At 40.6% G+C, this 24938-nt stretch overlaps 1 protein-coding gene across 1 annotated transcript in view; it reads right to left on the minus strand.

Moving 5' to 3' along the window:
* Positions 1–10569: 10569 nt before the first annotated feature.
* The window catches only part of Homer1 (homer scaffold protein 1), a 101023-nt gene continuing 86654 nt past the window's right edge, over positions 10570–24938 (minus strand). The window contains exons 8-10 of the mRNA XM_005356493.2: positions 22328–22438; positions 21354–21434; positions 10570–13879 (exon numbers count right to left, since the gene is read on the minus strand). Of these exons, the coding sequence (XP_005356550.1) occupies positions 13691–13879; positions 21354–21434; positions 22328–22438 (381 nt within the window). The 3' untranslated portion in view covers positions 10570–13690. The remainder of the gene's footprint in view (positions 13880–21353; positions 21435–22327; positions 22439–24938) is intronic.

Raw genomic sequence — 24938 nt, forward strand, 5'->3', positions numbered from 1 at the left:
CACAAGTGGACCCCCAACCTTATCCCTGGAATCCACATGAAGATGGAAGGAGAGAACACAAATTTTCCTCTGACCTTCATAAAATGCAGGCTTTCCTTACCCCAACAACAACAGCAACAAATCTATTTTAAACGTTTATTCTGCCTAGCCTAGAAAAACATGGCTTCTGTCAGCTCAATATTTATGCTTTCTTTACCTTCTCTGACCTTTATTTAAGTTCCATGTTAGGGTGAAGGTTCCTAGTGGGAGGCTTGGCATGTGGTGGACCCTATCCATGCTGCCATGTGCAGAACTCACCAAGAGGTCCTTCTTCGTGTCCTAGACCTCTAGTGACTGTGTGTGCCGTGTCCTGACCTCTTCACCCCTGCTGCTGCTGCTGCTGCTGCTGCAACACTGCACTGCCGTCTTCCCTTCATGGAGCATTACTGTGTACCCAAGGCTCTCTGCTCCACTACTTATCCTTGAGGAAGCCTGTGGGGTGGGAGGAAGCCAATGGCTGGGGCTCCTTCCTAGTGACCTCCCAACCCCAACAGACTTCCCTTCTGGTGTCAGTTTAAAAAAAAAAATCTCAGCTGACATGAAAACTCCAATGTAGAGAACTAACCTCCAAACTGAACAGCTCTTGTGCGTACTGGACTGGGGTGGGTGTTAAGGAGAGTAAGGAACAAGTGTCTCCCTGTCACTTACCTTGTGACCGATCCCCATATTTAGCACAGCTGTTTGCTATTTCCAGGTCTTTCTAGACTGCTACAGTTAAGAACCTTCGTGAATCTGGCCTTGCAGAAGTTCTGAGCCTTTCTTGACTGAGTAGTCCAATGACTGTTCAGTTTCTCTTTAGTGCAATTATGGTCATGATAGCCAGGGTTTCACTGAATCTCCACTTGGGATGTGAGACAAGCCTGCAGTCTAGATCTTCTGTGCTGGACCAATGATCTGTGCAGCCAGGGTCTCAGAACTGAACATGTTCTCTTCCCCCTTATCGCTTGGGTTTTCAGGGAGCGATTATTCCTCTTTGACATCAGTTCAAATGCTGCCTCCTCCAGGACACCAGCTCCTGCCCCACGTGTATCCCTTGCCTTGCAGCGCTGATGTCAGATGGCTGTGCAGCTCTCTCACCAGTGTGTGTGCTCTTCTGAGGCACATCTCATAGGTGTTCATGAAAGGATGGGTTACCAGGCAATTGGCATTAGATCCTCCTGACCTGAGAGGCAGACACCGTCCTGATCTGCCACAGCGCTATTCCGTCTTGTCCCATCTTCCTGTTTAAAGATCATAGAATCTTGCAAAATGTGGTTCGCAGGGAACAGTGCTTTCCCCGTAAGCCTGCAGTTTGAGCTCGAGACCACGTAAAGATGGAGGGCAATGGTGGCACTGGATCATGATTCCCAGACCTAGTCACTAGGTAAAAAAGAGTGGCAGGCCTTTCTTCTAAGGCACTATGTCCAGTACGTCGAGTCACTGGGTACTCTGTCGAACACATGTTGCTGGACAGTGTGATAATTCTGGAGTTTCATCAGTGGAAGCCAAACATTTATTTTTTACCTTTCAGCAATGATCTTTCCAGAGTTCATGCTTTCTAATGATTATGGAGTTTTAGAGGCACTGGGGGATATTTGGTAACTAGGTACTAACTAACCCTGAATACTCCTAAGATTTAACAAGCAATCTATGGGTAAGGAAAAAAAATACGGAAACATATAGCCTGATTCCCGAAATAGAGAACTCTATGAGAAAAAGAATAAGACAGAATTATAATAGCCTCAAACAAGGAAACTGATGCAGGAGAAAACCCAGACCTTATGATACAATTTGCCCCACAAACTAGAGGTCTCAACAGATATATATATATTATATATATTATAATATATATATTATTATATATATTATTATATACATGCATATGACATACTGAAAGAATGACATTTAATGCGTCACAGCAATAATGTCAAAAGAAGAAAGGAGCATCCTAGTGACTTTTGCTTTATCTGCATTATTTTACAAATAGAGAGAAAGCACATGGTTTGGTGAGATGGTCCAGCGGGTTAACAGTGTTTCGCCTGCATCTGCTCTCCAGAATCCGTACAGGCAGAACTGACTTCACACAAGCACTGAGGCCCACATGCCCCCACACAATAATAAAAGTTGAGTTTCTTTGAAAGCACACATGAACCACTGTGTAATTAGGACAAATTTCCTTTTTTTAAAAAAGGAAAGAGGTTAGGGAGGTCAGAGACACAAGGAAAACAAGCCATCTGATTCCTCTTTTCTTTTTCTTTCTTTTATTTATTTATTTATTTTTTTTATTTTCGAGATAGGGTTTCTCTGTAGCTTTTTTGGTTCCTGTCCTGGAACTAGTTCTTCTAGACCAGGCTGGCCTCGAACTCCCAGAGATTCGCCTGCCTCTGCCCCCCAGTGCTGGGATTAAAGGCATGCACCACCACCACCGGGCCATCTGATTCCTCTTAACAAGCTGATAAGCGTTACATATTGATACGTTTTTATACTTACTGCGTTTTAAAAACGTATTTGCATGACACGGTTCAAGCACGCTGCCAGTAGAAGGCCTGTGTTTCCCTGGTTGCCTCTCACCAGGCCAGTCCCCAGCTCCCCATCTTAGAAGTGGAGGTGACAAAAACGCTTTAGCACGAAATTGCTGTGGTAGCTTCTGTGTAGAGCTGGTCACACACCGTGAAGCAGCAGCTGCCTGTTTACCCCATACACACAGCACTGGGATGTCACTGCATGCGCAGACTGTAAAGTAAAGCTTCTATGGGAGACCAAAATTAATGAGACAGAAAAAGATGAACACAGGTGACTTCAAAGTTATTGTTTATTTGACAATTCCCAAGTCGACTTGAAAATTTTATAGGATATTTTGAGCAAACTGTGAACACTGTTGGTTCCTTTTTCCTTCCTGCAATGTCAAACATGCTCCATCTATTGCCCAAGTGACAAATAATGTCTACTCAAGGAATTCCAACTAATTTTAAATGTAACTCAAACTAGAAATAAAACTTAAATACCACAGCAGACTAAAACCAAGTACAAAGAATAGTTTTTGTTGATACCATTTGAGATTACTTTTATAAGAGAATAATTTGTAAGTAGTTATGCTTATGAATTAATAAGAAAGAGGAGTACTTAGAATAACAGAAACAAACCTTCTAAAGCATTGAAAATATACAAATCCTTGGTCATGAATTCAGTATCAAATTCACAAACCGAAAGACAAAGAACCTCAGACTCAAGTCCCAGGAACTTAACCCTGATGAGGTTGGGGAGCAGTTAAGCTTCTTGTGGCTGTAGCCTCGGTACCCCACTCCCTATAACAACATCAAGTCCAATAATACACAAACAGTGGTTCAGAGCATTTAGTCAACATACCACTAGAGAAAATAAAGCTGTTTTCGTTAAGTGTTAAAATGGGTCTCTAGAAGACATCACCCGCAGACGCCATTTCTGGGTTTTAGTTCAGCTGGTGCATTCAGGAAGTCCCAATTCCTACAGAGACCAGCGGCAATCCTTCACCAGCTTGCCGTGCTAGTCCAGGAAAAAACTGTTAGCCTGAATTTCTTTCATGTTTTTAAAGGTTATACATAGAGAATCTGAGTTTGCTAAAAGTACATATTTCAGTTTGTTGGGTTTTTTTTATTCCTTTAAGCCTAAAATATCAAATAAAGGATCTCAACAGAATGTATTTTAAGCCATCACCCTGAGACATGAGTTGATTTGTGGCTGTATTTTCATGTGAATTATGGCTTTCTAGAACTCCACGCTAGGCTCTCAGAAGGCCCACTATTCTGGCTGCTCCCCCCCCCCCGTAACTCTTCTTCAAGCTGCATCTAGCCTAGATTCTTTCAGTTCGCATTCTCCCTATTTTCAGGCCCTCAACTGCTACCACACACAGCGAGGATTCCTAAGTAGTTATCTTCAGCTCTTGTTTCCCCCAAGTCTCATACCTAGACTTACAGCTTCACTTGGGTATTTTCCATGCACACTAAACTCATTCATAAGGAAACTCATTTGCTCCAGTAGTCCTACCCCTACCCCATCTATTCACACACGAGGAACAGAGCCCAATCCACGCATCTGATCTCTGCCTTGCAGCTCTTCCTCATGTTGAACTCAGCCTGCAGTTCAAGACGCATTCTCCCAAGTCACCTACCCAAGTTAGGAAATCCTACCTCCTAAATCCTATTCAAACACATCATTGCATAGTTACCATCCCCAGCGCCATAGCTGTCAATTCATGTCAGCAGTGATTATTGCCATTCATGTAACTGCCCGGTCTTATAAAACATATTTTATTGCATTACTTCTTTGCAACAAAATCCCCTCATCTCTCCATTACCTTCAGAATGAATAATGCCCCAATCAAACCTTGTAAATGAACTACAAAGTTCCAATGTACCTTTCGCCCCTTCGTTGTCATGCCCTTTCCCATGTTCTATGCTTCATCTGCACTGACCCACTCTAATCTAAAGGCCCCAAAGCTTTTCTGTCTGAGTCTTTGCATATGAAGCACTCTCAGTAATTCTTTTATGCCTATAACTGACTAGTTCTAGTTCCTCCAGCAAGAATTTGGGAGGGTTCCCTTCCTTTGGAAAAGACCTTCCCACTCCCCTTCCCTGGGATGATGTCCCCTGCCAGAGTCGTCTTTTGCCACGGCATGTATAGTATAAATAACTTGACCTAGCACGCAACTATGGCCCCCTTTCTGTAGTTTCTATCCTAGTACAGAGCTTGGGCCATAGCTAGTGCTCAGTAACTGTCTTAGGAAAGAATGTGTAAAAGGCATATGGACTGGCTGGTGAGACGGCTCCGGAGGTAAAAGTGCATGCAAGGCAAGCCTGACAGCTTGCATTTAATCCCCACGACTCAACATGAAAGGAGAGAACCAACTCACAAAAGTTGTTCCCTGACTTCTGCATGACATGCACACATACTTTAAAACAAGGCACGTGGGTCACATATGAACCTATTACAAAACACCAGCCTGAAGACTGGAATTCCCCTGCCAGCTCACACCGTATCTTAGTCTTTTTTACATTTACCCAATTCAAACCTAATCTTCTGCTTGTTCCTCAAGAAGTTAAACCTAGAATTATCACATGAAATTCCTATTTATATCCTAAGTTTAGAGCCCCCCAAAATGTGACACATAGACTCAGATTCATGTACACAAGCGTTCACAGCAGCATATTCACAATGACAGAAACAACCCAACGTTCATCCACAAATGACTGGATAGGTGAAGTAAAGCTAGTGTCTACACAACAGAATCTTATCAGCCTCAAGAAGCAACAGAATGCCCAAACAAGCGACAACATGAATGGACCTTGAGAATATCAGGCTAGGCGAAACGAGTCAGACCCCAAAAGACAAACACTGTGACTCCATGCAAGAATGTACAGAGGTATAAGGTACATCATCAGAGATGACAGAAGGGTAAACGGACAGTGGTGATAATAACACCATGAAAGTATCGAAAATCACTCTCAGAAATGGTTTAAATGAGCTGGGTTTAGTGGTGCATGCCTTAAATCCCAGCATTGGGGAGGCGGAGGCCGAACCTCTGTCGAGTTCAAGGCCAATCTGGTCTACAGAGTGAGTTCCAGTATGGTCAGGGCTATATAAAAAAACTGCCTCAAAAATAAATAAGTAAATAAACAAAAGAGTTGGGAGGCCTATAGCAGAGGATGTGACACATCAACTCAGCGTTCTGTCTTGTCTCTTCCACTCTGCCAGGCGGTGGTGGCTGACATTTTTAATGCCACCACATGGGAGGCAGTGGCAGGTAGATCTCTGAGTTTGAGACCAACCTGGTCTACAGAGTGAGTTCTAGGACAGCCAGGGCTACACAGAGACACAGAAAAACTTGTCTTGGTTGAGGGAGAGGGGAAGCTCAAATGTTGAATGCTATGCTTATGTTATTTCTATTTAAATCTAATTTAAGAGAAAAAGTCACATGACCCAGGAGGCCCTAATAGCCCCCATACCCAGCACAATGCAGGTACTCTATTAATCATGGCTGTGCTCTGACTGGGACTCTGTTAAGTGCTTTCAGCCTTCTTCAAGGTTTAACTTGTACTCATGTTTATTGGTTAGATCAACTAGGAGAAGCCTACAGAGCTAGCACTGACTAGTCATCCAGAATTAACAGCATGGCATATCCCAGTCATCTCCCTCAGTGCTAGGAATGAGTTTCCAGGAGTGGAATTGTCTTCCTAAGGCCTTGATTATCAGTTTGCTGTTGGGTTTGTTTTTGAGACAGGGTTTCTCTGTATAGTCCTGGCTATCCCGAATCTAGTTCTGAAGACCAAGCTGCCATTGCTTTTGTTTCTTAAAGATTTACTTATTTTATGTGTTTTGTATACATTGTCTATGCACTGTGTGCACGTCTGGGGTCTGCAATGTCTGTGCACCATGTGCATGTCTGGGGTCTGCAGTGTCTCTGCACTGTGTGCATGTCTGGGGTCTGCAGTGTCTCTGCACTGTGTGCATGTCTGGGGTCTGTGGCGATCAGAAGAGAATGCTGGACTTCCTGAAACTAAGTGATGCATGGTAGTGAGCACTCATGTGGGTGCTGGGAATTGAACCTGGATCCTCTGTAAAAACTAGTGCTCTGAACTGAGTCCCTAGAGTTTGCTTGTTTGTTTCATTTTCTGAGACAGGGTCTCTCTATTAGTAGATCAGGTTAGCCTCCAACTCACAGAGATCCACCTGTTTTTGTATCCTGAGTGCTGGGATTAAAGGCATGGCCCATCAAGCCCAGCTTTTACTATTTTGTTTTAAGACAGGTTTTGCTATGTATCCTAGGCTGGCCAAAAACTTGCAATCCTGTTTCAGCCTCTCAAGTGCTGAAACTACTAGTTATGTGCTCTCAAACTAAGATGTTATTTAAATTAAAGAGACTTAAATTCTACACATGAACAATTACTCATTAAATCATTGGAAATCTTTAAGTTTTTTTCTTTAAATGGAGACTAAAACACGGCCCATGAATAAGACACCTGCAAAAGCATGATGTAACTCACAATGGCAACAAGAGTTGTAAGCATCAGAAAAGGCCATGAAGCATCCTAACAGGGTAGAACTGTAGCTTAGCTGACAGAATGCTCCTCTAGCATGGGCGAAGCCCTAGGACCACACAGACACTGACAGGACAGCACAGGCCTGGAACCACAGAACTTGGCAGACTAATCTTAGCTATCAACTTTGAGACTATCCTGGGCTACATAAGACTTCTTTCAAATAATAATAAAAAAAAAACCCAAGCAAACAAAAAATTAGTTCTAAAAAATATTTTAGAGAAGCAGGGCAGATGAGTTAGAAGAAAAATCCGCAGCAGAAACATGATCAAGAACTCTACCTCTTGACAGATGTGTAGATGCCAACCTGTGGCTGTGAACACAGCAGGGCCCATCATCTGAACCTTGCTCCTTGCCCGCCTCTCCAAATGCAAGCTGTTGAGAAGTGTCGGCATCAAGCATATCTCATTTCTAGCCATGCTTTCTGAGATGTCACTCAGCAAAAAGCCAGGGAGAACAAAACGTCTCATTTACAAGTCACACAGACAAAGGGTACTTACTGAGTGAGTACTCAGCAAGAGAGTCCCAACAGACATGAGCAACCGAGGACATGCTGACACAAAGATGCTGAAGACTTTGTCATACTACAGAAACAGCCTAGAAGGTGCATTTATGAAGACACCTAGCATTTTCATTTAATACTATTATGAAGAAGCAGAGTAATATTTCTATTTCTGTGTGCATCTGACAAAAGTAGGTCAGAATCCCAAAGAATGGTGAGTACAGAAGCTTATGTCTTGGAGCGGGTTATAAATCCTAATGACTGGAAGGATGTTCTCAGGGACTCTGAGACTCTTCAGAGCAATCACGATTTGGTTAAAAGCAGCAGCAGCTAAGTGTGGTGGCGCACACCTTTAATCCCAGCACTTGGAAGGCAGAGGCAGGCGGATCTCTGTTGAGTTCTGGGGCAGCCTGCCTGGTCATGCAGTGAGGGCCGGGCTAGTCAGGGCTACACAGAGAGACCCTGTCTCAAATCAAACAAACAAACAACAACAACAACAGAAAAACCCCAACGAAAACAAAATCAAAGCAGCATCAAAACAGGAATTAAGGTTGGGGGAGGACTTTGTATCTGGCCATCCTGATATGCCTCAGGTAAACACTGGTTCTGATGCTCCTGTTTGCTAGATCAGGATTCATGATAGGGACAATTCTCCATCCCTTTTATTTATTTTTATAGAGACAGGATCTGTATTGGCCTAAGTGGTTCCCAATTCCTGCCTCAAATTATTCTCCAGCCTCGGTCATCTGGACAGCTGGGACGAGGAGCAAGGAGAGCTAAGCTAAGACTTGAAGTACAAGTGACCAGCAGAAGAGAAAATCCACAGGAAGTCTTTGGGTGTTTTGGTCTTTTATTCTAGTACAGATGCAGTTTTTTTTTTTCCCATGGCTCACATGCCTTTAGTAATGACCTAAAGAAAAATTTTTCTCTTCTTTATTTTCCCATTTCTTGTTTTGCTAAGGATTTCATGCATGTCTTAGCATGTGCTTAAGCATGCATTCTATCTGTACACAGCACCTGTGGCTACCTTGAAAGGTGCCTTCTCCAGAGTCTCTTACGCTGCATGCTGCTGGGCTGTGTGTGGGTCTCTGTGTTAATCACTCCTACTGCAAGGAGAAGCTTCTCCAATGAAGGTGAGCAGCAATGCACTCACCTATGGGTACAGTGCTGTGTCATCAGAAGTCACTTTACTGCCACATTCATCTAGCAGAATAACAGGAGTAGGCTTTCCCCTAGGGCCGTGCCCGAGCGAGTCCCAGGTTCTTGCTTCCATTAATACTATCTCAGCCCTGATCGGGTGTCTTTATCTCACCTCTCCCCTCTAGACTCAGGATCTATGTGAAAGATTTGAAGAGTCAGGGGTGATGGATGAGTTTAAGGAGAAGGAAGACACATCCTAGACACAACAGGGCTGATGACCATATGAACTCACAAAGACTGACAGTACAGTAAGACCTGCACAAGCTCAAGCAAGACAGAGTCCAAATACTGGGAAGGAGAAGTGGGCACAAAGTCCCACCACTCACCGAGAAGCTACTGCAACTGACAGCTGCGGGGAGAGGGACGATTCTCCATTGGAGTGACAGAGTACATCAGCTCCAGTGCGAGGCAGGCCTCATGCTCAGGAGTAACTTAACTGGCCAACACAAATCAGATTTCATGTTTTCAGTGGCTTCTCCTCTTCTTCTGTCTCCCCCATTCTTTTCTCTCATTCAAAACAAAGAACATGAGGTAGGGTAGCTAGGGAGGGGGAAGATCTGGGAGGCGCTGGGGAACATGAATGAAATTCTCAGAGAATTAGGGCGGCAGAGATGCTCAGTGGTTAAGAACAGTTGTTGCTTTTGCAGAGGCCCTGGGTTCAATTCCCAGCACCCACATGGCAGCTCTGTAACTCCAGTTGCAGAAAATCTCTGAGAGCACCCGACATACACTTGGTAGATACATATGTATGCAAAACACTTATATGTATACCTTTGTTTGTTTGTTTGTTTGTTTGTTTGTTTTAAAGCCACCCTTTACCTGGTGGCCTAACAGATTGTCAGGCAGTGTGGTGCTGACTCGGAATTTCTTGGGTGAAACTGTCAGTGATTTGGACTCCCTCTGCTTATTAGGTGTAAACTTATTTTTCCTTTTTTTTTTGAGACAAAGTCTTACTATATATAGCCTAGGATAACTCCAGCTCTCAATCCTCCTGCCTCAACCTTCTCAATGCTGGGATTAAAAGAACGATGCTTCCCAGTTTAAAACAGTTGTTGTGGCCGGGCGATGGTGGCGCACGCCTTTAATCCCAGCACTCAGGAGGCAGAGGCAGGCGGATCTCTGTGAGTTCGAGACCAGCCTGGTCTACAGAGCTAGTTCCAGGACAGGCTCCAAAGCCACAGAGAAACCCTGTCTCGAAAAACCAAAAAAAAAACCAAAAAACAAAAAACAGTTGTTGTCTTTAGGACAATGGAATGAGTGAGTCTAAAATTATATATATATATTCTTAGCAATACTTATGCTAACATATGTATTACATATGTTAGTAATACATACTAACCATATGGTGTGGTATTCTATTAAAGATGTTTAAAGAAAAACATGTGTCAAAGTCAACTACTTCTTACCTGGAGTTTTCTTCTTTGTGATTTTATATAGGGCTGGAAGTAGCTCAGTGACACAGAACTTGCCTAGCATGTGCTAGGTCCTGGGGTTGACCCCCAGCACCATGAAAGAAAAAGAAATTATGTCAGTTTACCTCATGAATGCTAAAAGATTATGCTAAAAGGTTCAATGAAGTCTGTTTTAAATCTTTAGGCACAAATATTCAAATGCTAAAATTATTTGGTATCAAATAAATAAAAGGCTCAAGACAATAACCCACAGGTTTTCCCCAGGTCCTGCCTTCTGTTCCAGTTCCAGAGACAGTAGGGGTCAGGAGGCAGCAACCCAAGCCCACACTCCAGAGGCAGACAAAGACATTGACGGCAGAGACACACCTGCTAAAGGATACATTTAATTTGAACAGAGCAAAGACATGGCTTTTTAAAGGTATGTGGTAGCTTACCATTTCAGTGCCACCTGAAAAGATAAGGGACAAGTTCTTCTCTAACTGCTCCAACAGTTCAAAGACAACAGAGCATCAGAGTTTGGATGGTGCTGCAAACTTCATTTAGGGACAAGAAGTAATGCAATATCATGAATGTTCGTTTTTAGTCTAAGGAGGCAGAGCGAGAGGAGGGAATGAGGACAGAAGAATAAAAACTAATTTTCCAGGCAGGGAAATACTTATAAAACCTTTTATGTCAAAGTTAGGATTTTAAAACATCACATACTAATGCAAAATCCAGTAGCACCTGTAGGATTGAAGGAAATACTGCCATTGCTTAAATGCTTTAAATATCCTTAAAAGACTGAGAAAAAAGAGGAAGTACATTCTCCAGAGAACAACTGTATTTCAAAATAAAAACTGTATTTTTGTTTTTTTTTCCAGTTTTTGCTTTTGTACAAGATTTCATAGTTGTAATAACTTACACACTCCTCCTGGGTCGCTGCAAGTCCACAAGTTCAGGCTATCGTCCCCAACATTAGTTCTGATCAATATATTACCACAGTCTGATCTAAATATAGATACATTATATAATATTTATCTCTGGGAAAAATCAAATTTTAATATGCAAAGGTTTATATAATACAGCAATGGAAAAAGCTACAGTAGGCACACAATCTATGACTTAGAGGCGATGAGTTCTAGATGCTCCTCTAGTGTGGTGAATGTTTAAAATAGTCAACAGGAAGGCTTATTTATATGTGCACTTGTGTCCACCTCATCCCAAGTACTGTACATGTCTACTGACAAGCTGGGAAGTTATAGGTGCAGCCCTCAAGAAAGTGTTAAGTTACTAAAAAAAAGAAACAATTAGGCTCTATTGGACATGGAAAACACTCACAAAATTTCCAATTTTAAATTTCACAGCAGTAGGAAAATATTAAAAATAATTTCTGTATATACATATAGGTATATGTATATATTGAATTACACATATGCCTCACATTATCAGTACAATTCAAGTGGAGACATTTTGGTGAGTTATTTTCCCATTAAATGATCACTATGCCAAAATTTAAAAATATTTTATTACATCATTAAAATAATTCCCTTACCATATTAACAGCTTACACTGTTTTTTTTTCTTTTTTAAGATTTTTTTTAAACTCTTCATAACTAAATTCCCTGATCCCTAGTGTTAAGCCTCTACTTAAATTAAAACCTGGTATTCTTTGATATTCAGAAACTCATAGATAAAATCATATCTGTTTCCAAAATTCTGTCCATCAAATAAATTTTATTACCTGATTTATCAGAGAAATATCTCAGCTCTGAGCATGTGTACCTAAATTATTCTCTCTATAATAAGCAGATAAGGAAAGTACCCTAAAATAGATGGGGTGACCGATGTGATGTTATAGGACATATAATACATGAGGATTATATGTGTGTCTGATACAGATTTTTTCAGAGATACCTCACTGTAGAAACTAACTTTAGAAATAAACCATTTATTTTTCACTCTAATATAAATTGATATATATGTATGTATTTACATACATACACATAAGTATAAAACAAAACTAGTACTAAGAATCTGTTTATGAGTGAAAAAATGGGTTAATCTGCTTGATTTGTACTTAACAATTCAATCATTTGGGGGTACAAACAAAACCCAGTGCATTCATTGACTCCGGAGTCAGGTACTCAAGCATCCACTGAAAAGAACTCTCTTCAAAATCACAGGCATTGTACAGCAAGAATATATGTATTCTGATGCAATCCCTACTCGGGCAGAGCAGACAGCACTTGGCTTGCTATTAAAATAGCTCTGTAAAAGAAGTGTATCATATAAAGAAATGCATGTTTGCTAAATTTCTTAAAATTACATCAAAACAACACTAAAACTAGCTCTCCGAGAAGAGACTGTTGAAGGTATTTCCCGTTTTGAAATGCCTAGTTAACAGTTCAAAATATTGCCTTGTGAAGTGTGAATAAAGACATGGTTTCGGTGAAGACCCATCTGCCACAGTCACAATTTAGACACAGTTCTCTGATTGGCTGCTAGGTGGAAGTGGACCTCCTTGAAATCAGCTATTTACCTTAAAGTTATCTATAATAAACAGTGCCCCATAGCATTATTTCTCATAAATTGAAATTCACTGATCACTCAGAAAAGATTTCTTGCCAAATATATAAATAAGTGTACCTGCATATTTTCTGTAAAGATACTTAACATTGCCAGCCTACACCGCCAAGGACAGACTGCTGCATTTCAGTTCTGTGTGTCAAATTTACTATAAATTTAAAAAGAAAAATATCTGAGGGACTCAGCTGCCTTTGTTTAATTGGCTTTAAAGTGTGTAATAAAATGGGAGACAGTATCTTCTCATAAATACACGAATCAATATGAAAAAGTAAACTATACAGCAGACAAGATTGGAGAACAGTAGAGTGTACCAGAGTAGTCACAAGAGTGAAAACACTCCCAGTAAAAAAAGGAAGAACTCCAGACACCCATTTCTGGTGATTTTCAATTGAAGATGTACCTCTCTCCCACACCTGGCAAGAATTAATTGGTAATGGCCCTGCTTCTCAGCAGTGCAAAAATATCCTGAGAAATTATTCAGATAACAACAAAAGACAGGGCTTTCATTACTAAATTTTTGCACAAAACACAGCTGTAGATATCATAAATAAATTAATTTAAAAAGCAGATAATCTTCACTGTGTTGAACAAAAAAAAGAAGGACCCAGACATTGTTAATTCTCCCATTAGCTAACATCAGGGGAAGATTGCAGTAAGTGTCTAGTTAGAACTTTCCAGTTAACTATGGCCAATATACATGGAGGTAATTTGTAGTTCAAGTTTTTCATGTCTTTTTTTCCCCAACTAGCTACAGGCTAAATTCTAAAATTTATACTGAAATATACAATTCCAATTTTCAAAACACCTCCTCCTGGAGGGATGATATTCAAAAAAAATTGTGCAATCTTGGTGCAAAGCCCAAACAGTCCTATGAAGACAGACAGTATCTTTTCCTCAGTTGGCACTGAAATTTACTCTCCTTAGCTGCATTCTAGTAGTTTGGCCAGATTATCTCGTAATTCTGTTAGTTCAAATATCTTTCCATCCAGGATTTCTAAGAGTGTCTTCAGGTTACTGCGGAAAGCTTCCTGCTCACTCTGGCTCTTCTCCAGGCGCTGCTCCAGGTCAGACAGCTGCCCCTCCAGGTCTTTATTCCGAATTTCAACTTCCTTCAGAAACAAAAGTTAACACACACGTCCATGTCAGTTCAATTTTAGATAACAATACAACTTCCTGCTGTCCCTCATATCTTCTTGTAAGCCTGATGTTCAAGTTCACACAACTTACAGAGATTTGGAGTCAGCCACCCCAGAGAGCCAGGCTTGACTAAGAACAGATCTGTCCTTCCAACAAGAAAGGGCCGCTAGTCACTGCTTCACTCCAGGCAAGGCTTCCGGACTTCTCAGGGCAGGCAGAACACCTACCTATGCTTTATTTACATCTCACTTTTATTGCTGCTCCTTTGTAATTGACAGTAGGCCATTCCCCTGACCCCGTAACTCTAAGAAAGAGTTCAAAGCAAAGCAACAACTCCCTAAAATGAGACGGTAAGACTGTCTGATACTGACCCTGTATTCGGGAATGAAGGGACAAGTGCATAAAACATACAATTGCTCAGATCTAGAAGCTTATACTGAAGATACAGTAACTACATGTATCAGAAGAATAAAGATGACAAATTCAGGCTAAAAATCCAGGAAGGAACAAAAAACAAAAAGAAAGAAGGAAGGAAGGAAGGAAAGAAGGAAGGAAGGAAGGAAAGAAGGAAGGAAGGAAGGAAAGAAGGAAGGAAGGAAGGAAGGAAAGAAGGAAGGAAGGAAGGAAGGAAGGAAGGAAGGAAGGAAGGAAGGAAAGGAAAGGAAACAAAACTTTAATACAATACAAAAATATTTAAAAATTTTTATGTGGTCTAAATGCCAGCACACTAAGGATTATGGCTTTTAACAATGCTTCTAAGGATGACAAATATTTCTAAACATTATATAATGAGCCAAGTGCAAAAACCCAAAATTACATGACTAATGATTTAAATTTAGTTTTAAAGGTCAAATTTAAAGCTGGAAAGATGGTTCTGTGGTTAAGAACGCTGGCTGCTCTTCTAGAGGACCTGGATTCAATTCTCAGCACCAACAAGGCAGCTCACGACGATCTCAACGTGAGATCTGATGCCCTCTTCTGGCTTCCACAGGCACTGCGTGCATGTATTGCACAGGCATACATGCAGACAAAACATCCATACACATAAAAATAAAGATCTTTTTTTAAAAAAAAAAAGGATTCTGGTTTTTGAATTATGAATATTTTTCTCCACATTAATTTTTCTCAAGAATAGAAGTTTTTAGGGTCAAAAAGATAGCTCAACAGGTAAAGACACTTGCTTCCAAAACTCACAACTTAAGCTGGTATAATGGTGCACTCCTTTAATCCCAGTCTACGGAGGTCAAGACAGGCAGATCACTGTGAGTTCATGGCCAGCCTGGTCTACACAGTGTCAGGACAGCCAGGGCTACACAGTGAGACCCTGTCACAACAACAGTAACGAATCCCTGGACACACACGGTAGAAGGAGAGGACAGACTCCCAAAAGTTATTCTCTGACATCCACACATCTGTGGCAATACACATAATAAATACATAAATCTAATAAAAACACTGAAGTTCTGAGAAAAAGATGTGGGGAAATTGACTTGAGAAGATGAAAGAGTTTATAATTCTGAACATCATCACATGATTTGACAGTGATAATTCTGAACAATACTGAAGCCACGTCATAATACTCCCCAGATAAGCTGCAATGTGTGGGAGGACTAAGAGAAACAGTACGATTCATAAATGAAGAGTGTAAAGACCACATCTAATTTCAAAGCATTTTCTAATTGGTATTGGCCACTTCTACGTTAGCTACATATGTTTTTAATCATTCTTTGAATAATCTGTGAAGTGAAGATAACTAATAAAATAATCAGAAATTGGTATTTATAAATTCAGAAGCTAAATCTACGGAGGCTGTAAACTATTAGGGCGGAACAGATCCTGTGGTCAAATGTAACAATCAAACTCATGACTGTACAGAGCGCTCTCTTGCACTTGGGCAACAAGCTTAAGGACAGAATGTTTCCAGCTACAGAAATAGACCAAGTGTCATTCAGCATCATGCCCACTTCACAGCCGTAGCCCAGTCTGCCCTCTGCAGTCTTCCTCAGACATGAAAGGCTCTCTTGTTCTCACCAACTAATGAAGCACCCAAACATTTGAAGTGGAGCCACACAGTTGTGAAAACAGCATCATATTCTCTAGAATCAATGTCCAGCTCCGACATGTGTCTCTGTAAGACTTTTACTAGTTAAATAACCAAACAGCACTAGCACAACACAGAGGGAACAGGTCTATTCTCAGGTGGGGAGAACAGACAATCTAGAGAACAGGGGCCGACTAGGTGTGACCAGAGCCTCAGCCAGCACCGCTCCCGGCCTGGGCACATGCTTGCCTAGTCCCTTTCTGGCCTTTGCTTCTCTCTGCAAGCATGTCTTCAACCACCATTGCTGTCTATTAATTCCCTAGTCTTTTAAGGCATGTGAGGGGCACCCATCCCATGGTGTAGATTTAAAAAAAAAAAAAAGAAGCACTTTATAGGTCAGAATTTCAAATTCCTTTCAGAGTACTGTAATGGCCAAAACCTGAAAGTACAATCTCTGCAGGCCTGTTTCTCAAGCTGTCACTTTAACCTTTCCAGAGGGACTGTGGGGCTGTGCAGCGGACAACACTGTGAGACAGGAAGACCTCCATGGAAGCCCACACCAGGAAACAGTGGCTTGGTAGAACAGAACAGACTGTACATTGGAGGGACTTGACTGCATGTGAAACCTGAAGAGGCAGTCTTGGCAAGGCAACACCGTTTCAGAAAAGAGCAAGAGGCAAGGAGCCTTTAGGAACAGCAAAGGGGACAAAAAGCTTTAAGCTCTTGTTATATAAAGAAAAATTAAAACACTGAAGCATACACAACCTGTCTACTATTGTCCCTCAAAAGAGGGTGTTTGAACTATGAATTTAATCACCTTAAACTGCCCTTTTGTCCACAAAAATGCAGAGGTATTTTTAAATAAATATGCTCATTTATAAAACAATCAATAGAAAATACTAAAAAGAATTCAGTTAAAAAACAAACAAACAAACAAAAAATTCCCCCAACCAATTACAAATCAGAATTTTTTTTTAAGATGATATTCCATGCTGAGTTAAGGTTTACATAAAAGTATGCAAAAAGGAGCTTGAATTAGGCCCCCATATTAAGGATACTGGGCTGGAGACGGCTCAATGATTAAGAGCACTGGTTGCTCTTCCAAAGGACCTGGGTTTGGCTCCCAATAACCACACAGCAGCAGACAACAGTCTGCAACTCCAGTTCCAGAGTATTCAATGCCCTCTTTGAGAGTACTGCAAACATGCAATACATAGGCGGAACATACAGGCAAAATATCCATAAATAAAATAAAAACAAATGAATCAAAAGACACAACAGAAAGTCCCAGAAAACTAAGCATGCTACACTGAAAAACAAGAGTCGATTAAATTGTTGAAAGAAACAGGAAACAACAACAAAAAAAAAACCATAAGAAATGAAGTGTAAGGTCCTTATAAAAATAAAAAACAAAACAAAAACAGCTTTTATGAACATTTATAAATTCATTCATTATTCCTTAATTATATAAAAAATTAAAGAGAATAAAAGCAAATTAAATAAGGAAAACCAGAAAAAGATTGGAATAGAAGACAAGAAAATTCAATTACTTATTAGATATGCTGCAGAAGAAAAATAACATATAAGGACAAATTTTTAATTTTATACATGAAGCATTTCATTAACCTTTTTGGCACTGGAGATGTCTAGAGAAATCTACGTGAGGCTCTCTCTGCTGCTCAGCACAGATACTACAAGAACCAAGAGACAAAATACTTGGATATACACTGATGGAGGAAGGCCATTGGTTAATTAAATAAAGAAGCTGCTTGCCCTGATAGGTTAGAACGTAGGTGGGAGGAGTGAACAGAGCAGAACGCTGGGAGGAAGAGGAAGTGAGCTCAGAGACTCGACAGCTCTCCTCTCAGGGACAGACGCCTCAGAGAGACACGATGTTCCACTCTTGCGGGCAGAGGCGAGAGCTCTGCTCTCTGAGGCACACGCGATGAAGCTCCGACCCAGGATGGACGTAGGCAAGAATCTCCCTGGTAAGCCACCTTGTGGGCTACAGCAGATTATTAGAGATGGGCTAGTCCAGGGGCGAGAGTTAGCCTAGAAGAGGCTAGATAGAAATGGGGCAAGCAGTGATTAAAAGAATACAGTGTCCGTGTAATTATTTCGGGGCATAAGCTAGCCAAGCGGCTGGGGTGCTGGGGACGCAGCCCCGCCGCTCTTATTACAACAATACACTATTATTGCTGTTGACATTATTTGACGCAGGGTCTCAGTATGTAGCCCTAATAGGCCTGTAATTTGTGACATAGATCAGGCTAGACTTGAACTCACAGAAATATGCTGGACTCAGGATTATGCCCAGCTGGATAAGGAAATTAAAATGGCCCACTAATACTTGAGAAAAATGACTTCCAACAATCACTTTGTGAAATATTTTGATAAACATTGTTTTTTGAAAATAAAACAAAAGTCCTCATAGCACTTGAGTAAACCAAGCCCAAAACTTATTAAGGCAAGAGAATCAGAATTAGAACAAGACTTCTCAAAAGTGACATCTAGGGACTGAACAGTTAAGAGCAGTTGAAAGCACAGGCTGGTCTTCCAAGGACACAGGTTTGATTCCAGTGCACACTCAGTAGCTCACAAACATTTCTAACTCCAGTACCCTTTATGGGTCCCACGGACACCTGGTGTGTACATGTGGTGCACAGATATATACACAGGCAAACACCAACATATCTACACTAAAATGTAAAAAAATAAATAAATATTTTAAAGTGACATTAAAAGCTGTAATAGAATCAAGACTGGTGAGTACTATGGTTTGAATTTGCTTCTCTAAAATTCAGGTACCAAAGCTTCACAGCCAATGTGATGATAGCTGAGTACTGAGAGATCTAGAAAGAAGGGCTGGAGAGATGGCTCAGCAGTTAAGAGCGAAGTTCCATTCCCAGTACCCACATCAGGTGGCTCAAAATCTCCTGTAACTCAGATTCCAGAGGACCTGAATTCCTCTTTTGGATTCCATGGGAATCTGCACATATGTGATGTGTACACACAAACACACAAAGACACACATACACACATCTCTAAAATAAAGAGAAAAAAGGGCGATGGGTGGGGGGAGGAATCTAGGGAGATTATTAGCTCCATAGTCACTAAAAGGCCATTAACAAAATTCAACATTTACTCCTCATAAAAACAAAATAAACAAACAAAATACCCTCAAGAAAATAAGAATTAAAAATAAGTGAAAAAAGGAGAGGCATCTTCACTAAGAACAGAAATGCTGAACGAAAGAAAGACTTAAGAGTACTGATACTTTTGATACTAGATGTCCTATGTAGAGTGTTTTCACCACCATATTTGAAATTAAACTAAAGAAGTGTTAACAGCTTAGGGGCCTGCTGTAAAATTAAACTATTACTCAGTAGTAATAAAATACAATTAGAAATATCAATATAGATGTTTAATGTGAGTTCAATATGCTAAGAAGATTAAATAAACATGAATGTCAATATGAGAAAAATTTACACTGACAGACATTTTGAAGAATCATTATGGAGGTACTGTAAGCACTGTGACAGCCTGAATGAGAATGGCCACCGGCTAATTTCTGTGATTGCTGGTCCCAGCGGGTGGAACTGTTCTGGGAGGGGTTAGGAGGTGTGGCCTTGCTGGAGGCAGTTCATCACTGAGGGTGGGGTTCCACTGCCTGTGAATAAGATAAAAGTTCTAGCATTTTGCTTGCCAGCTGCTCACATTCCTTACTGCGATGGTCATGGACTCACCCCCAGAAACTGTAAGCAAGCCCTCAATTAAATGCTTCCTTTTGTAAACTGCATTGGTCATAGAGCAACTACAACACACATAAAGAGCAAACTAGAATCAAACAAAGTGAGGCTTCAGTACTTGATAGCTATTGATTAAACATGTTAACACTTCTGAACTTAAAATGGATACCCAACCTGTCAATATGAAATGTGTGTCAGTGGGTAGCTTAGCCAGCATGGTGATAAAGTTAGTACCACAAAGTACTCAAAAACCAAAATAAACAGGAGGGAAACTAGCTTGAACCACCCATTCTCTTCCCTCTAGTCCCAATTATATGTATCATACACAGCCATACCAGCCTGACATTTAGGGTCATTTGACCAAGCCCATTAAGAAGTGTCACTACCTTGACTACTAAGAGATGGTGACACTCTCCTAGTGATGAAGATATAAAATGCCTTCACACATTAGTAAGTGATCTTTACGATACAGAACTGCCAGCTGAGAACCAGTACTCTGCACAGAGAGTTAAAATCTAGAAATAACATTTACCAGGATAGACCAAAACAAGTAATCTTGCCTCTCAGACTGATGAGGGATGTAACAAGCGAAGCAAGGGGGCAGGGATGGGGCTATTCCATGTAAGGAACCTGTTTTCTTTTTCTCCTTTTCCTTGAGACAAGGTCTCTGTGTTCCAGCTATCTTGGAACTCATATGTAGAGTTTGAAGCTGGCCTCAAGCTCACAGAAATCCTTCTGCTCTGCCTCCTGAGAGCTGGGACTACAGGTGTACAAAACTATGCCTGGCCAAAAGTCTGTTTTCTTTCTGAAGAGTCACTGCAGTTGCAGAGTTTTGTGGTCAAGGACAGAGGCATTAGAGTTTGTCTTGATCTAAATATAGGTTGGTCAAGTTACTTTTCTTCAGGCTCTGGGCTCCTCTGCATTGTACTGTGTGATATTCCGATAGAATATGAAGAGTGCTTGGCACAGTATCTGTACGCAGCAAGCACTGAATAAGCAGTGTTGGGTCTTCTTATCAACTGGTCCTCCTTCTACTCCCTGGCTCCCAGGCTCCTCCTCTTCAGAAGCCTCTGCAGACTCCTCACTTTAGGAACATTCTTGTTTCCCTTCTTGAGACAGCTAGCTTAAGCTGGCAAAAGGCAACTTAGTAATACATTTTGAAAAATCTTTTCACATTTGACTCCCAGCAACACAGGATGTATGTATGTCAACTAGAATCAGGATGTATGTTAGCTATGCAGGAAAAAGTTGACAAATTTGCTTAAGACTGACAAAAGGGAAAAGGCATTAACCTCTGTTCTGCTAGGGCACAAGGAATGCCAGATTTCAAACAGTAACTTGGTACACAAAACACCAGCAGGTCCCTACACTAAATGAAATCCATTTGAGATATTTTCCCTGAAGTTTAGGGTACCCTTTAATGATAAAAGCAGAAATTTCCAAATTACTGCGCAACAACCCTTTCTAAATGGCCATCGAGGATTACACACTACCTAAAGGAAGTCATCAAGGAAAGTCTACAATACTGGGCAGTAGGCATGAATCAGAGGTACTAGAAAAAAGAAAAATAAAAGTGAAAGCTTAAAAAGTCACTATGATGTGAAAGAATGACCAGTACTTTCTGTATAGAACCAGTAAAGTTTTTACTTAGCTTACCTGTAGTTTTTGAGTCAGTGAGTCCCTCTGTTCTTGGAGTTCTCTGGCATTATCGATTTCTTGTTTCAATCTTTCTATTTCCTGGAAAAGGTAAAGTAATGTCTTTAACAACATTTAACTTATAATAAGGAGTGGGAAGAACTAATTTTCCTCTGAAACTGTTTCCTAGTTCTGAGGAAACAGTAATTAAAAGCATCCCTTATTGACTTTCAGAGGGATATGAGTCCTGTAGAGGCCTGCTCCCTGGAAGAGTCAGGTTTCCTTCTTTCTTTCCTGGAGGTGGGGCAGGGTCTTTTACTCCATTCCTTTAATTCATTATATAGCAAAGTTGGCTTCAACGCAGGATCTTCCTGCCTCGGCCCCTAGTCCTGGGACTACAGGCACAATAGCACATGCCAATTCAGAATGATTTCTAACAAAAGTATAATCTGATGGCTTCAGCATAGCACTAAATAGCTTCAAGTTTGAGATACAGTTCTTCCCTTGGTATATGAAATAGCCCTTTTTGACTAAAAATCAAAGAAAGCAACAACTTGCAAAAATTCATTTAATCTCTAACGGTTTCCTATTGCTTATATAAGTACAACTCTCACACAAAAGGCAGCCACAGTCGAACGAAGTTAATAATAACAGAAACATGAGGGGGAAAACATGAACAAGCTTTATAATATTCAATAATTTTTTTTTGTTTTGTTTTTTTTTGTTTTTCTAGACAGGGTTTCTCTGTGGTTTTGGAGCCTGTCCTGGAACTAGTTCTTGTAGAGACCAGGCTGATCTCAAACTCACAGAGATCCGCCTGCCTCTGCCTCCCAAGTGCTGGGATTAAAGGTGTGTGCCACCACCGCCGGGCTCAATAAAAGTTTTATCTTTAAAACAGAAGCTCACAATCTCACTTTACCGCAGACGGTAGTCCAGACCTCCTATGCTGTCCACAATGCTATCTGGATCGTAGAGGGCGACAGAGTGGGGCCTACCTCTTCCTTCACTTTCAGTGTCTCTTCCAGTTCTTGTACCGTCTGATTTAGCTCAGCCTTGTGGGTGTGCACAGCATTTGCTTGACTACTAACACATTCAAGCTCGGTGACCTGCAATTAAATGAGAACACAGGTTAAATTAAGTGGCAATTTCAGAGTTTCTTGAAGTCATAGTAAGTCCCTGAGAAGTTAATGAATTTTGAATTACTATATGAAAGGTTATTAAGATTCTTGGCATAAAATAAATTCTTTAAACATAAATATTTTAGGCAATGGCAAAAACCAAAGGATTCCTAGATAGTTTGGGGACAATGAATTTTCAAATGCTGGTCAGAGTCGGGTTATGGAAAACAAGTCATTAATCACTACAAAAAATTCCAATAAGGAAAGTTCCTTAAAATTCATACAGGTATACTAATGACTGTCTGCTTCCCTCATTTGTAGCATTCAGGTAAATATGGGTTCTGAAAGCTGACCTTCCATAAGTAAGCATTCCCCCCAACAAATACGAGAAAATCTGAAATAAAAGATATGCTTAAGAACACCTTAAAAACTTAGAGATTACAATGGCTTCATGTCAACTGTGCCTCTTCTGGGAAGGACAATAGTTTTTCAGTCACTAATAATTTACCAAGAGCTAACAAATAATATTATTTTTTAATGAGTGCCTGACACCTTTTAAAGATAATGGGAAAGTTCAGTATCCTTAAAAGTTATCCACCCCAGTTAATCCAAGAAGAAATCATGCAAACATTTACAGACACCCTACCACAACTTTCCATACGCCACACTCTCAAAGTCCTGCTGACAAAGTAACGATAAAGCAAACTTGCTTGAACTTTCAATAGCAAATCACCCTCTATTCTGCAAGTGTTTCTTTCACACCTTAGCTTCGTTTCTACTTAGGTACTAATATGCTTCTTTACACAGACCTTTATTACTTAGGTCTGAAGAATGCAATGCTCCTATAGAAGATTTAATCACAACTGTGGTCTCTCTTCTTATGTATTTTGGAACAGCTAACAAATGAGTCTTTCATTGTATGATGCTCAAAGTCTTCCCATTGTTTTTTATACTATTAAATCCTTTTTCTTCTTCTTTCCACTAATGAGCATGAATCCAGGGCCTGAGTGTGAAGCAAGTACTGTACCACTGGGCTGCAACCCCAGACCACAATGGTAAAGTCAATCCTAGTGTCTTTCAGTCACTGGCTGCAACCTATATAAATCACCTGTACACTTCTAACTGTAACCCAAGAATAAATGGTGTTCATGTCCAACTTTTTTTTTTTTTTTGTTTCCTTGACTGAACTAGAATGTCCCTCTGAAGATCATTCTGATCTTAACGGGTAGTAAACTCAGCACCTATCTTCTGAAAGCCGATCCCCTCTGCTGGAACCCTCAAAGCTCTCTTCTCCCTTTTCATAATGTGGAGCATCTAATAAAAATTACTGGGAATGGGAGATAGCTCAGCAGGAAAAGCAAGTACCACACAAATATGACAATCTGAGTTCAGATCCCAAAACCTCAACAAGGGAAGTCATGGCACACATTCGCCCACAATCACATGCAGATATTTTACACAAACACATGCACACACTCTTGCAAATGCGCATATACACATTAAAAAATCTTCGGAATCATTGTTCAATATACACCAGTTGTCTTTGTTTGATTAACTAAAAATGTTCTAAAGGGAATTTGAGTGTTGGTAACAATGCAACAGGTTTATTGGACTACTTTCTCACAGATCAAAAAACAATAAATAGCCTGTAGAAAAATGAACAAAAAATAACAAACAAAAACAACAAAACCCCAAAACAACCAACTGTAGAAAAGCAGTCACTAGCCGGGTGGTGGCGCATGCCTTTAATCCCAGCACTCGGGAGGCAGATCTCAGATCTCTATGAGTTCTAGGCCAGCCTGGGGTCTACAAGAATTAGTTCCAGGACTGGCTTCAAATCAACACAGAGAAACCCTGTCTCGAAAAACCAAAAAAAAAAAAAAAAAAAGGAAAATCAGTCACATTAGGTGTCAGTGACTTACACATCTCTGTCTAAAGGTACCTGCTGATATAGTTGGACAGCTTGATAGATTCAAGCTGAAACATTTAGCTTTATTTTCCTGAAGAGTTCAAAAACTTTTAGATTCCTCAGAATAGATGGAAGAGCTAGAAACTGGAATAATTAAATGAAAGGCCAACAGACCTCCCGCAGGTCTTTAGAGGACTCCATAGCTGAGTGTACACATAAATGGTCAGGGAGTGCAGGGAGGGGGTGGGAGTAGGTGTAGGCACAGACAAAACTGACCCTGGAAGGACTCAGCTGTGATGGCATTGGCCATAGAGAAGACACTGTGAAATCTTCTCAGATGAACAAGACCGTAAAAACACTCAGGCTTTCCAGTGACACCTCAAGAGGGCTACATCTTAGGGGAAGAGACTGCCTGGACTAAACTAAGTGATTTTTCCCAAGGATAAGTGAAAATTGAAATAAACCAAATCTACCAGTATATAAATTCAAGAGATTTATTGCCTATTGCTGCTGCTGCTGCTAATAATAATAATAATAGTGACAATAATAATAATAATAATAATAATAATAATAATAATA

The sequence above is a fragment of the Microtus ochrogaster genome, chromosome 19, assembly GCF_000317375.1.
Source record: "Microtus ochrogaster isolate Prairie Vole_2 chromosome 19, MicOch1.0, whole genome shotgun sequence".
Lineage (NCBI taxonomy): Eukaryota > Metazoa > Chordata > Mammalia > Rodentia > Cricetidae > Microtus > Microtus ochrogaster.